Genomic DNA, 14,155 nt, shown 5'->3' on the forward strand with positions numbered 1-14,155 from the left:
CAAGTTACTCAAGATTTACAGTTACTTCAGACATGAGGAGAAAAATTTGGCTCAATATATGTTTACAAAACAGTTCACTTGCAAATCAGTTCAGAAACAGAATACAAAAAAACCTTGTTTTAGCAGAGATTAACCTGTCACAGTTTCAGGGTTAACTGAACCTTTGCCCCCTCCCCACCCTGATCTTTCTGGAGGATACCCACTTAAGATTTCAGGCTCTTGGACAGAGACCCACACCTCTCCCTCCAGACCAGGGATTTAAGCTTGCAGTCCCTCTGCACCTGACTGATTTCTCTAGCAAGTGTGACTGTGGTCTATCACCTGGGGTTAACCTTTCTCCAGGGGCTACAAGTGTATACCAGGCAGAAAACATATAAAAACAATCAAAATTCCTATACAGATGCTAAAAGCTTATCAGAAGTCATCCATCTTATGGATCCCTAGTAAGTAAGTCTCTCCAACCCTCCACAAAAGTTGGGGTCCCATTTGCACAAACGTCCTGTCCATTTGCTAGATCAGAAAGAGGGCCCATTGTCATTATAAACTCATTGTTTTTATACCAAAAGCCCTTTTTGCACTCTGGAAAACAACAAACAGTCTGAACCAGCATACACCAACCTCCTCAGGAGCTGATAATTTTCTGGAAGTGGTTGCAGCCTGAGTAATTTGCCTTAATCACCTCCCTACTGTTTTTTATTTCCTGAAGGAGCTGTAGTAACACTCGTGCAGTGGAGCTACATACAATCCCTGGCCCATAGTGATTCATAAACCATTCATGAACTTAATACAATATGGTCCCTTGAGATATTACATGCAGTTGCAATATTAGAAAGGGTATATAATACCGGCCTTTAGAATGTGATGAAAGTGAATTATGTAATATTTTTCAACAAGTTGTACAGAAGCAACATTTTCAGTTAAGATACAAACTACAATATCTGCTTTTTTCCTAAAATATTTTTCTGGACCAATCATCATGCTATTTATGTCAATATATCCTTATTTTCATCTCAAGAGCAAATATTTCCTCTTGTACCTCTATCAGATTGATACTTTATATAAATGCTAGTTTAAAAGTTGCTACAAAAACACATCTAGACAGTTACAATGTAAAAATAGTGTTTATTAATTCTTGGAATACTTCAAACTTACTACATATTATCAAAGTTAAATCATTATTCAATATATTTCAGTTTTTTGAAGATGGGCTTATCAAAAGAAACACCAGGCTTTGTATGTCTGACATTGCTGCATAAGGCTGTATCTATTTAGCATTAGAACTTTGGATTTATTCTGTTCTTCTACATAATTTCAGCTCCCTCATATAAAATGTAAATAGCAATCACAAAACATAAGGGGGTTTGTGGGTGGGAAAGCCATAGTTTTCTAAGATCTGCCGCTCATTGTACACTCAGTCATGAAAATACTCATCTAACTGTGAGGTCCAAACTGAGATGGATGACCATTTGGAGAAGCAGGTGGCGGGGGTGGGGGTGGAGGAGGGGGCGGAGGGAATGGGAATGGTGGACTATAAATGTTAGAGTACATGTTGGGCCCTGTCCACATCATGTTTGGATTTGGGGGTGGAAAGTGATGCATCTCATTACCAACAGGTCCAAATCCTGGAGGAGGAAAAGGATACTGAAGCATCATGGGATTTTTTTGTCTATGAGGCTGTGGAAACATTGCAGATTCTTCATGTAGCCTGTGATCTGAAGAGTATAAGTGCGGAGGTCTTAGTTGTGGTCTTGAGAAGCCTGGATTAACAGATGGATGAGGAAACCTGTCCCTTGAGAAGCCAGGGTTAAATTCTCTGCCACGATATCCTCTTGAATAATTTGAAGTAGGCTTTTGCACAGGCTGATGTTGAACTTCATTATTCTCACCTTAAAAAATAGCCACAGAATTACTTTTTTTAAAGTCTTAATATTCAAATTTTGGAACTTGGACTATATTTAAAACAGCTTAGTCTAAAGGTCTGACAAAACAGGTGGTCTTCTCTTCCTCTTTAAAATCTAATAATTAAACATAAAAGTATGCAACCAACATTTAAACAAACTCAAAACAAGGACTAGATTATGATTATCAGCTGACCTATTTGTGTTTTTAAAATGATGAAAAAATAAACCATATGAACTGTAAGGTATCTTTTAAACATCTGAAATTGGTAAATTTTGTGCGATTACTGTGGCCAATAAATTACCATTTGTAAACAAAATGTTAAATGAACTCCATTAGGGTTTTTTTGTTTTGTTTTGTTTTGTAACAATGCTGAAATAACAATGATATTTAGTGGGTTTTTCTTGTAGGATTTGAAGGCTTGAAAATCAGTAGTAAAAAGAAGAAACAAACTTTCCCCCCCTCCAGCATGCTCAGATTTATTTACCATAGGGATACTCAAATTATGAATAGCACACTAAAGTTTTCTTTACAATACAATTTAAGAGTTTATTTTGAATAGAAAAAATATAAAGATGAAGATGTAAAATTTGTGTTCTGATTCTGTGCAGGAGTTTTCAGATTTTAACTCCACTGAACACTGCTAAGATTACTGGTACTGAATTGTTTATTGGGTAAATCCAATAAACCCAATAATTTGCCTGTAGCTGTCAAAAAAACACCACACACCACACTCATTTTGGTCAGATAAGAAGCCAAGACATAGTATTGATGCATAGAGTTAGAGGTGAAAGTAAGCCGGTACACCCCGGTACAGCGTACCTGCAAGAGCCGGTGCACCCTGACTTCCCCAGGCAGCAATTTAAAGGGCCTGGGGCTCCCAGCAGCAGCTGGAGCCCCAGGCCGTTTAAATTGCCACCAGAGCCCCCTACTGGAACCCTGGAGTAGCGGGGGGGCTCCAGGGGCTATTTAAAGGGCCAGGGCTCCCGCTGCCTCTACTGCCCTGGGCCTTTAAATAGCCGCGGGAGCCCTGCCGCCACTCCGGCAGGCGCCAGTGGCTATTTAAAGGGCCCGGGGTGGTAGAGGCAGGGGAACCCCGAGCCCTTTAAATAGCCCCCGGACCCCTGCTGCCGGAGCCCTGGGGTAGCAGCGGCAGCCGGGGGCTCTGGCAGCAGTTTAAAGGGCCCAGAGCGGTAGCAGCGGCTGAGCCCTGGGCTCCTTAAACTGCTGCCGGAGCCCCCAGCTGCCGCTACTACCCTGGCGGGGGAGGGCGAGGGCACTTACCAGTGCAGGGCGGGCCGGGGCTGGCTCTGACCCCCTCATCCCCGCCCCTTCTGCCCGAGACCCCGCCCCTTCCGGGGCCAGAGCCAGCCCCAACCCAGCCTGTAGCGAGTCGGTGTGGCTCCCCTCCTGCCCAGAAGAGGGAGCCCACGTGCAGGCACCAGAGTGGGTGGGACCACCACCACCTGTCCCCGCCCCCCGGAAGTCAAGGGGCGGGACAGGAAGTATAAAGGCCGGCCGCCAGAGCTCAGTCGGCGGCCAGCCACCGCAGGGAGCAGACGTGTGGCCGGGAGCTCCCGGCCAGGAGACCGCCGAAGACCGAGGCCTGGACCCTAGCTGGCCCGAGCTACCCCGGGCACGCTACGAGGAGGAGCCACCGGAGCCCGTCCACTCCCGTCACTGGGAGAATCCCTGGGAACCCCACCCCACCAACCCTGAGGGTGAGACTGTACCCGAACCCCTCCGCCCCTGCTGCTACCCAGAGGAGCCGCCTGAGGACCGTTGGCCTGACTTCCCGGCAGAGCTACCGGACCTGCCACCGAGCCCTGGCAGAGAGGAGCCCATGCAGATGGACTGGCCCGAGCCCGGCGCGACGAACGAGGTAGGCTTTGAGGGGGATCGTGGAAGTAGCCTGGGGGTAGCCGACCCCGGTCCGGCTGCAACAGAGTGTGAGCTTATGTCAGTGTGTTGCGGTCTGGATACCCCACTGACCAGCAGCGGCAGTAACCGCTGCTAGGGCCCCGGGCTGGAACGCAGTGGAGTGGGTGGGCCTGCGTTCCCCCCTGCCACCCCCGCTCACGGGTGGCAGGTTTCCCCCTCACCCAACGCTCGGCTACAGAAAGCCTAGGCGTGCCTTACCTGGGCTTCTGAACTGCTTGCTCACTCAGCCCCCTGCAAACAAGGGCCTGAGCCTAACTGTGTTTGCCCCGCCCTGATCCAGGGCCTGGGCTCTGAACTATTTGCTCGCTCAGCCCCTGCAAACAAGGGCCTGAGCTTACCTGTGTTTGCCCCGCCCTGATCCAGGGCCTGGGCTCTGAACTATTTGCTCGCTCAGCCCCTGCCAACAAGGGCCTGAGCTTAACTGTGTTTGCCCCGCCCTGATCCAGGGCCTGGGCTCTGAACTGTTGGCTCGCGCAGTCCCTACAGTCAAGGGTCTGAGCTTCACTGTGTTTGCTCCGCCCCTGCAGTCAAGGGCCTGAGCTTTAACTGTGGTTGCTCCGGCCCGGCACCAAAGAGCCGGAGCTTCGGGACTAACTGACTGCTTGTTCCCACAGTAGCGAGTCGGTGTGGCTCCCCTCCTGCCCGGAAGGGTCGAGCCCCGGCTAAGACCTACTACACAGCCCCGTACCGGTAAGTCCCTATTTCTACTTTCACCCCTGCATAGAGTTGACCAATATATGCAAGGCTAATTATAATTATATCATATTATCAACGTTAATTATTGATTCCACATATATTAATATGAATTAAGCATACAGTATCTATCTATATAAAAAATTTCTAGCAGTTACAGGGCCTGTTTTGACCTATGTCTTTTTATAAGCCTGTTCACTTACACTAAGTATCACTTTACAAAGCTAAACTCAGCTTTGGCATTAGAACACAAGAAATGTACCAAAGGGAAAATACATTAACGTTCTGACACGGTACAAGCTGAGGAGGTACCCTTCATGAACCAGTATCTAAAATACTAGTATACAAAATAAGAATAAGGACGGAACAGAACAACAAGTTAAAGAACAGTGACAAACTGGTGGATTTTAGTGATATGTAAAAAGTTTTGTAACTTGCAATATCATTTATAGGATGATAAACACTCCTAGTTAAAATGTGTAACTTTGGGAGCACACCTTGTGTGTCTGTTGAATTTAACAACACCTGCACAGGACAGCTTCCCTGAAACTAATATCCTTTAGCAATGAACCGGACTGAAAATGGTTATTTGGTCTCTTGAATACATTTCATACCAAACCAAAGTGTGGTCAAGCAATTGACTATACAATTTATCAACAGCAGTATGACAAATCTTGATTTCACCATTTAAATTTTACATGTCTCATGAAAGGTTGTGTCAAAGGATATCCTCTATATTAACTCTAGTTTATCAGAGTAAGCACATATGAGGCTTAATCAGGATTTTGATTTTTATGATAACAAAAACCAAGTCATGGAGCCCTTAATTAAAAGGTATTTTGACTCACTGTGTAAGATAATTTTAAAAACCATGTACATTTAAAAAACTGAGCTTATTATTCCACGGAAAGGAAAATTATCAGGATGTCTTTGGTCATAAAACATTCACAAGATTCAGCATTAGTCATCTAGGGAATTTACATTTTTATTGACATTCCTACTGTTGTAATAACTGAGACTACAGGTGAATTATGAGCTCAACTGTAAAAAAAATGAGCGAGTTCATAAGAGGTCATAATCTATAACAGGGGTCAGCAACCTACGGCACGCGAGCCGATTTTGAGTGGCATGCAGCTCCCTGCCGTGGTCCCAGCCCCCACCCCACTCAGCCCCCCCCGCCCACTGCTCTCCCCTGCGGGGGCAGGAGGCAGAAGCTTGGTTCTGCAACAGTCAAGCTTCCCCCCTACCCCTCTTCTTCCCCCTCCTTTCCTGTCCCTGCGCCAATCAGCTGATGGCCCTAGCGAGGGGGAGGGGAAGAGCGGCAGCATGCACACAGCTCCGTAGGGGACACAGAGAGAGGTAGGGACGGAGCCTGGGGGAAGCGGGTGGAACAGGGCATATCCCTTCCAGCCCCCTGCCCTCAGCCGCTCAGGGCAGGGGGCTGGGAGCACCCCCATGAGCCGAACACCCCAGCCTTCTGCCCTACACCCCCCATCCCCCTCTGCCCTGAACCCCCATACCCCTAGCATCTGCCCTGCACCCCCCACACACCCCAGCCTTCTGCCCTGCACCCCCCCACACACACCAGCCTTCTTCCCTGAACCCCCTCCCCCAGCCCTCTGCCTGACCCCTGAAACACCCCCTCACCCCCAGGTCTGGAGTCCCAGCCGCAGGCCCTGATCAGCCCTCTGCTGGCCTAGGTGAACAGAACCCCAGGCTGGCAGCGAGCTGAGCAGGCTGGTGGCGTAAGATCAGCATTTTAATTTAATTTTAAATGACGCTTCTTAAACATTTTGAAAACCTTGTTTACTTTACATACAATAGTTTAGTTATATAATATAGACTTGTAGAAAGAGACCTTCTAAAAACATTAAAATGTATTACCGGCACGCAAAATCTTAAATTAGAGTGAATAAATGAAGACTCGGCATACCACTTCTGAAAGGTTGCTGACCCCTGATCTATAACAACAAACGTTGATGCGAAAAGGTGCAGAAGCAAAACAGAAAAACTCAATTAGTCCCAGTAAAAAGACCTAGTGATATAACTCAAAGACTATGTTAAAATCATGCTTTGTAAACAAGAAAAGTGTAGAACTGAAAATCAATAGGCCAAAATTGGTGTTTCGGAAACTAGGCCTAACAATTGGTGAACAAAAATAATTAACGAATGGACTATTCCATCCAAACCTCCCTTTCAGGGTCCTTAAAAAACAAGCCTTTAAAAAAAAAAAATTAGCAAAAGCGGATTGCCAACAGCTACTGAAACAAGCTTCCCATCATGGCTGCCATCCCAAAGGTCTCCTGGGATCCCAGAACTTCTTTGGGAGTTCTTATCCTGAACTTGAAAGATGTCTTAAATAAACTGAGACAGAAAGAGAGCGAGAGAGCGAGAGCACGTGCTAGATGACATCACCAGCTCCAGTTGAATCCTGAATACTTTGGGGGATGTCAGACTTTGCCAACTACTTAACGCTCCTATGTATCCTTTTCTTTCCCCACCTTACTTCTTCCCTTCTCTTTCCTATCCCTCTCCTTTTGCCTTCTGTCTAATAAAAACCAAGACTGCATATTTTGTAACACTGCTATAAGCCCATGACCAGAAAGAGGCACCTTACAACAATGCCCTGAACAGCCCAATGCTGTTGCCAAGGCTTGGAGTGGCTGATAAGACTGTGTATTTCCAGAGGTGAGGTTGCAAGTGAAAGTCAACACCAGGGACAGAAGCTGCATTTTCCATCTTTGCTTTTCTTCTCTCCCCTTTTGTGTTTTTGTCTTATATCATCTTCTTAGGAAACAAAGATCGGACTTTAACAGCAGCAGGAATAACAGCTCCAGCCTATCACAACTAATTACCTCTCTTTTTCCCAAAAAGGATGGCTATTACTATCTTGGATATCATCTAAGAGATTGTCAAACAAGGGTTTTTGTCCTTCTAAAAATTCTCTTCAGCTTAGGAGAAAGGAAAAAAGGATGTTGTTAAAATGAAAGCCTTACTTAATACTTTACATTTTAATTGCTTTAACTGTTTTTCCTTCTTTTCTGTATCTTTAATAAAAGGTGAGTAGGATTTTTAATGGCATTTACTATGGCACTAAGCAGGTTGAGGTCTCTGTATACTAAACACTGAACCTGGTTTAAAATATTTAATGTTGAACACTAACTGAGTTATGTTAACAGCTTTGACTCTTTGGGCCCATTTATTCAGTCTAAACGTGTACACAGTTATGTAGTGTTTGCACACACATGCAAATTAAATATAATCTTCCAGACAATGTAATACTTAAGCAAAGTAATATTTTTAGTTCACAATAATGTTCTCATTTAATCTGTAAATATTTAAGCTCATCGGATAGCAATTATTTGTTCCAGTTTAGTGAGTTATGTTTGTTTTTGGCTTTCAGACCCAAAACCAAAAGAGAAAAACAGTGGTGAACTGTTGCAAATTCCAGGCCACCCCTAGACTAATGCATCAAGAACAACTCTTGCCAATGGTTTAAGGGTTAGACTATTCTAATAAACTTTGGTGCATTTGTGAAATTTCTACAGATACATCACCATATAACAGATCCTCCATTTTTCCAGTAAAGAAGTGAGATTATTTAAATGTCAGTTACACCAGAATCCTTGCCAGACTATGTACACTTTAATGGGTTAATGTAAATGGAGGGGGAGGAGTTAGGTTCCAGGAAAAAAATTTTTGCCAGATAAAAGACATTATATACATATACAGTACAAGTTTTAAATAATTTTATACTAACAATTTAATACTGTACTCACCAATGATGATTGTGAAGCTTGGTTGAGGCAGTGGCATAGTGGGATCGGGGTATGGTGGCTTGCCCTGCTCCACCCACTGGGCGTTCTAGCCAGGGAGTGCGGTCGGGGTGCAGAACTTGCCCTGTTCCATCTACCTGGGGCTCCTGCCGGGGAACGGGGTGGGGGTTTACCCCGTTGTGCCCACCCGGCGCTGCTGCTGGGGAGCGGGGTCAGAGCGTGGGGGCTTGCCCCGGTCCGCCTGCCCAGCGCTCTTGCCAGGCAGCGGGGTGGGGGCTTGCCCGCTCCCCGGCTGAAATGCCGAGTGGGGGGAAAAGAGCAAGCCCCCGGCACCCCCACCCCACTATCTGGCAGGAATGCCAGGCAGGCAGAACGGGAGGAGCCACACAATGTAATAAGGGAACACTGCAGGACTTTAAAGGAGTATGTTCTCTAATAGGTCAGCAACCTAGTAACAAAATAACGTTAACCGGGACAACATTAAGTGAGAGGTTACTGTAAATGATGAACTGAGTGCTTCATCAAGATTAAATGTTTTCATTTAGTGGATAGGGTCTTCTCTCTCTACTCAATGGCTCTGCACTGAGGCAACGATGTCCTTCCAGCCAAGGTGGCTGTGATGCAGCTCCCATGCAGTCTGTCAGTTTTGATAAACGTTCTCTAGAGAGGGCCACTAATGAGTCATTACTCCTTTTGTGAGAGTTCGTGACAGCTGCCCCCACTGTTAGCTATGCAGTAAAGAACTGAATTCCATTCCTAACCATGTTTCAACAAGCACACTAGACCAGCAGATTTACTTTTTCATTTTTGGATAGTAGGTAAATTGACAATTTAGAATATTCATTATATGTACTACTGATACTCAATAAATTATGTATATTTACATAGAAAAAAAGTGATAATTTAGCAAAACAATAATCTCCTCATAAAACTTATTAGTGTGTTTATCTGTAACAAACAGTGCAAGTTTAAGGGATGTGTCCTCATGTGTTTTTAATTACAACTTTTAAAAAAATTTAAGGTTTCAGAGTAGCAGCCGTGTTAGTCTGTATCCGCAAAAAGAAGAACAGGAGTACTTGTGGCACCTTAGAGACTAACAAATTTATTAGAGCATAAGCTTTCGTGGACTACAGCCCACTTCTTCGGATGCATATGCATAGGTTAGTCTCTAAGGTGCCACAAGTACTCCTGTTCTTTTTAAAAAAATTTAAAGATTTCATGATGAAATGTACTGAAGCTCCAATATTAAACCAGTATGAAATGTAAAGAAATATCTATCACTATGCTTTTCAGACTTGGTTTGAGGGATTGAGGTTAAACCATTTATTTTCTCTATGGTATTTACTCACTTGATTCATTCACTTCTGATTTGGGTTTCTTTCTTTCTTGATTCCGAGTTTTCTTTTTCTTTGGTTTTCCCTGCCTCTCCATTTCATCATCACTGAAATCTAAGGCCTTAGAAAAGTAGAAAAAGATATTATTTAGAAAAATTATCAGAAAGTTGTTATACATTTAAAAGTCAACATTTTAACTTTTAGAATACCTACAGAGGTCCTTTGGAAAATAGTTTGATCAAATAATTACAGACTGTATCATGATGTATATGCACAAGGGATTTAAATTAAGGTTTCACAGACAACATTAATTCTATCATTTCCTAACTTCTGAATGCTTAACTTAGTTTTTTGGATGTAATAACTAACTATATACGTGTACATAAACATACATGTAGTATTGTTAATAGCTACTGGATGCTGCCTACAATGTATTTTTACTCATTAGAAGTTAATGCATAACCGGGTAAGCCAGTTATCACACAACTAGTAATTCCTCATTCAAAAATTTTAACTGGCCAGAAAAACCCTCTGCAGTATATTGGCAGTAAAGGCATATTTAGGCCTGATAGAAGTGTACTGTGAATTTTAAGAGTTTGTCTGATAACATTTAACAGTGTAAGCATAAGTAGAATTGCGTAAGTGTAAGAAATTGCACATTAATCGTGTTTATGAGAAAAAGAACAGATAAAGTAACTAAAAAAGAAGATCCACTTAAACCAACACAAAACTTGTAATGATGGAGGAGGAAAGTTAACATAGAAATGAGACTAATACGTATAAGAAAAGATAAAAGTTATAAATAAGTTTGTGTAACAAAGGGAGACTGACGTTGTATTGTCCAGTGTTGGAGGCGAGTGTGATGGGATCATTCTGATGAGCTTCCTACTTGTAAGTAACTGATCATCACTTGCTGAGCACTTTGCCTTAATAAAGATTTCTTAGACCCATGTGCAGATTAAGTGAATCTCAATCCAACATAGCACATACAATAAATCCTCATATCAGGGGATGGAGAAACAACATTAATTTTTCTTCTTTTCTTCCCTCACTCCAACAAATTCCCAGCTACTAAACAAAAATATTGATGAAAAGTAAAAGGCACTTTGGCCCAAATTTTAAAGGTATTTAGGCAACTAACTCATGGAAATCAATGGGCACCTAAATGCCTTTAAAAATCTGATCCTTCTAATTATTCAGCTGCCTAGAGGCTGTAGTGAGAAATTAACCATTTACACAGAGGACAGAGTGCTTGTTAAGCACTCATTATGACAAGTCAAGGTTGAAAAATAATCCAATACATAAAGTATTTTTTGTGAATAGTGCTAATCAACAGCAAAAAAACACAAATACATTTTAACTTAATGCCTCTTACTTTAATTCATTATGCACAAGTACAGAATGTAAAATATACACATTTTATACAATAGAAGTTTCACAACAATAGTAAATTTTAAACCTGCATGGTGGTGGTCAGAACACCGCTTGCTGAAAGCTGGAGTAATAGGAGGAAAACTCTTTATTTTAAAGAATATTGATCTTTAAAGACCATTTGCCACTATTATAATGCATTCAATATTTCTGCAACATTTGTGTTCTGATTTAGCTTGGCTATGCAGCATTTGGAATTCTGGCTAACACAATTAATTTAAGATTAATATTACTCAGTAAAAAGTCACAGCATCCAGCCACATTCTATGACGAAGTCTTGTAGTGTGTTTAGTTCTTTGAGAACTTGCTCCTCTGTTTTGGACATAAAAACAAAACCAAACCATAACAAAGCCAAAATTATTTTGCTACTATACTAAGACCCATAGAAGAAAAACAAAGTGGGCACCTGTTTCTATTAAAGGCAGTGAGCTAACACTGCTGAAATGCTTGGATTTAAAAAAAATCATTAAAAACATAATGCAGAACAGTAAATAGCTATATTCAGAATTGTTGTATTACACTCATAAGTGAACCATAAAGGTCATGAAGTATATGCCAACACAATGTTTATTATTGAAAAAAATCTTTCAGCAACTTTTTCCAGTCATGATTCTTAAAAGACCTTGCATAAACTTTGCTCCCCTCCTAGAACAACTAAGGCACCTCCTGCAGCTAACTGTTTTGTTTCACTTAATGCTCTGTAAGAATCAACCTTATGGAAGAGCTGCAATTACTTCCCCTTAGCATTGCCGCAAATTGACCAATCTCAGAGTTTGCTAGAAAAAGCTGTGTGGCTTAACTGCCCAGATATTATCATGTGACCCCAAAGATGGGGGCCCAAGGCATGGGACAATTGAGTTTATGGTTAATCCAGGCCTATTTGAAAGTAACTTAATACTTCTTTACTGGCAAGTTTGTAAAGTGTTAAGGTGGTGAGTAATATGGGTCCCTGGTGCCCATACTCCACCAATATTTAAGAACGTGGACCAGCTCCATCAATGTTTGGGCTTACCGCACTTTGGGGGGCCCTGCACTTCAGGGGGATGCAGGGTCCAGAGTGGCCTGGCAGGCTAGCAGGGGGCCTGGCGCTGGCAGCAGCGAGCGACCCAGCCCCAGCCCACCCCAGCTCCATACATAGTCGTGGGCATGCTCCAACCTGCCACCTGGCAGCCTCCATTTATTGGCAGTTTGATAAGCAGTGCTGAAAATAACCTGGAGGAGGGAACACAGTCCTAACTGAACAGAGACTGAAACACCATTCTACCGAATCTAGCTTCAGACCTTGAGGCCAAATCAGAAGTCTAATACTTAGCAAAAGTATGTACAGAACTCCTGGTTGCAGCCCTGCAAATTTCAGTGACAGACACTTGCTTAAGGTAAAGAATATAAGCTGCCACAGCTTAATGGAATGAGATTGTACTGTCGCAGGCACAGGAATTTCTGCTAATGTGTAACATTCAATAATACATTTTAATCCATCTAGAAATAGTCTGGGAATGACTGTATAACCCATGTGATTCTTAGCATAAAACATGAATAATCTAGATGATTGTCAAAAGCTTTTAGTTCTACCTAAATATGCAAGAGCTCTTACTTCCAACGTATGTAAAACAGATCACCCTTATTAATGTGCAGCTTTGAAAAAAATACCATCAAATTAATTGTCTGATGTGAAAATCAGAAGCCACTTTTGGCAAAAACCTGGGATCAGTCCTAAGAACCACCTTATGTTTATGAGAGGACATAAAAAGTGGATCAGCCATCAAGACATTTAATTCACTCACCCTTTCGGCTGCTGTTATGACAATAATTAATTCCATTTTAACTGACAAATAATAAGGAACACTCATCCAAGGATTCAAAAGGTGGCTTCTCGTGTGTAACTAAAACCAAATTAACAAAGAGTCCTGTGGCACCTTATAGACTAATTGGAGCACAAGCTTTCGTGGGTGAATACCCACTTCATCAGACGTATTCACCCATGAAAGCTTATGCTCCAACACATCTGTTAGTCTATAAGGTGCCACAGGACTCTGTTGCTTTTTACAGATCCAGACTAACACGGCTTCCCCTCTGATACTTAAAACCAAATTAAGATCCTAAGGAGGGATAAGATTTCTCAAAGGGGGAATGCATAATGCATTGCCCCTTCATAAACTTCTTAACCATATTATGCACAAGCACCCATCTACTAAAAAAAATGGTAAGCAGAGATCTATTTGAAAGTTCAGTTGGCAGCTGAATGAGAAACCCCTTAGTTTTTAAGGTGCATTAAATGTTCTAAAATACAAGGTATGGAAGCTGAGACAGGAGAATCAGACTTTCCCTTCATCCAAGACACAAATCTGGTCCATTTCAAATAGTAACACATTCTAGTAGATACCTCTGTAGAATTAAGCGGTATATCCTAAATCAACAAGGAACATGTCTGTTCAAGAGCCAGAGTCCGATCACCCAGGCCATCAGGCAAAAGCACTGCTGGTCTGGATGAAGAATCCTGCCCACTTGCTGAGACAGAAGATCTGGAGACAGAGGAAGACGTACAAAGACCCCACTGAACAGCTGAAGGGGATCCATAAACTACTAAGGATACCACCAAGCCGGAGCAACCAGAAGCATCTTTACCCTATCCTGACTTATCTTTCTCACTGCCTTTTGAATCAAAGGGGTGGAGCGGGCATAAAGATAGCCCCTTTCCTTAGTGTAGAATGAAAGCATCTGATATGGATTGACTGTTCCTGTCTGCACTTGAATAGAAAGGGCAACACTTTTTGTTGAACCTCATAGTGAACAGGTCCATGTCTTGCTGACCCCAACTGGAAAATACGCTCTGAATCAACTGATCCTTCAGCGACCATTCGTACATTTGAGAACTGTCTCTATTGAGACAATCTGCAATCATGTTCTGTCCTGCTAAATGCAGGACCACGGGATAAATGTCACGAAGAATGCACCAGTCCCATAACCTGATCACCTCCGCACATAGCTTAGCAGGGTGAGCACCCACATTTGTTGGCATAACACATAGAACTACTTGCAGAAACCTTCCAAGTGAGGGAGGAATGATCTGAGGGCCAGACA

At 42.8% G+C, this 14,155-nt stretch overlaps 1 protein-coding gene across 2 annotated transcripts in view; it reads right to left on the reverse strand.

Moving 5' to 3' along the window:
• Positions 1-1,102: 1,102 nt before the first annotated feature.
• Positions 1,103-14,155, reverse strand: part of NAF1 (nuclear assembly factor 1 ribonucleoprotein) — a 75,097-nt gene continuing 62,044 nt past the window's right edge. For both annotated transcript variants that reach the window (XM_005299356.5, XM_024106208.3), the window contains exons 7-8: positions 9,659-9,764; positions 1,103-1,886 (exon numbers count right to left, since the gene is read on the reverse strand). In XM_005299356.5, the coding sequence (XP_005299413.3) occupies positions 1,432-1,886; positions 9,659-9,764 (561 nt within the window). In that variant the 3' untranslated portion in view covers positions 1,103-1,431. The remainder of the gene's footprint in view (positions 1,887-9,658; positions 9,765-14,155) is intronic.

The sequence above is a fragment of the Chrysemys picta genome, chromosome 5 (genome assembly GCF_011386835.1).
Source record: "Chrysemys picta bellii isolate R12L10 chromosome 5, ASM1138683v2, whole genome shotgun sequence".
Taxonomy (NCBI): domain Eukaryota; kingdom Metazoa; phylum Chordata; order Testudines; family Emydidae; genus Chrysemys; species Chrysemys picta.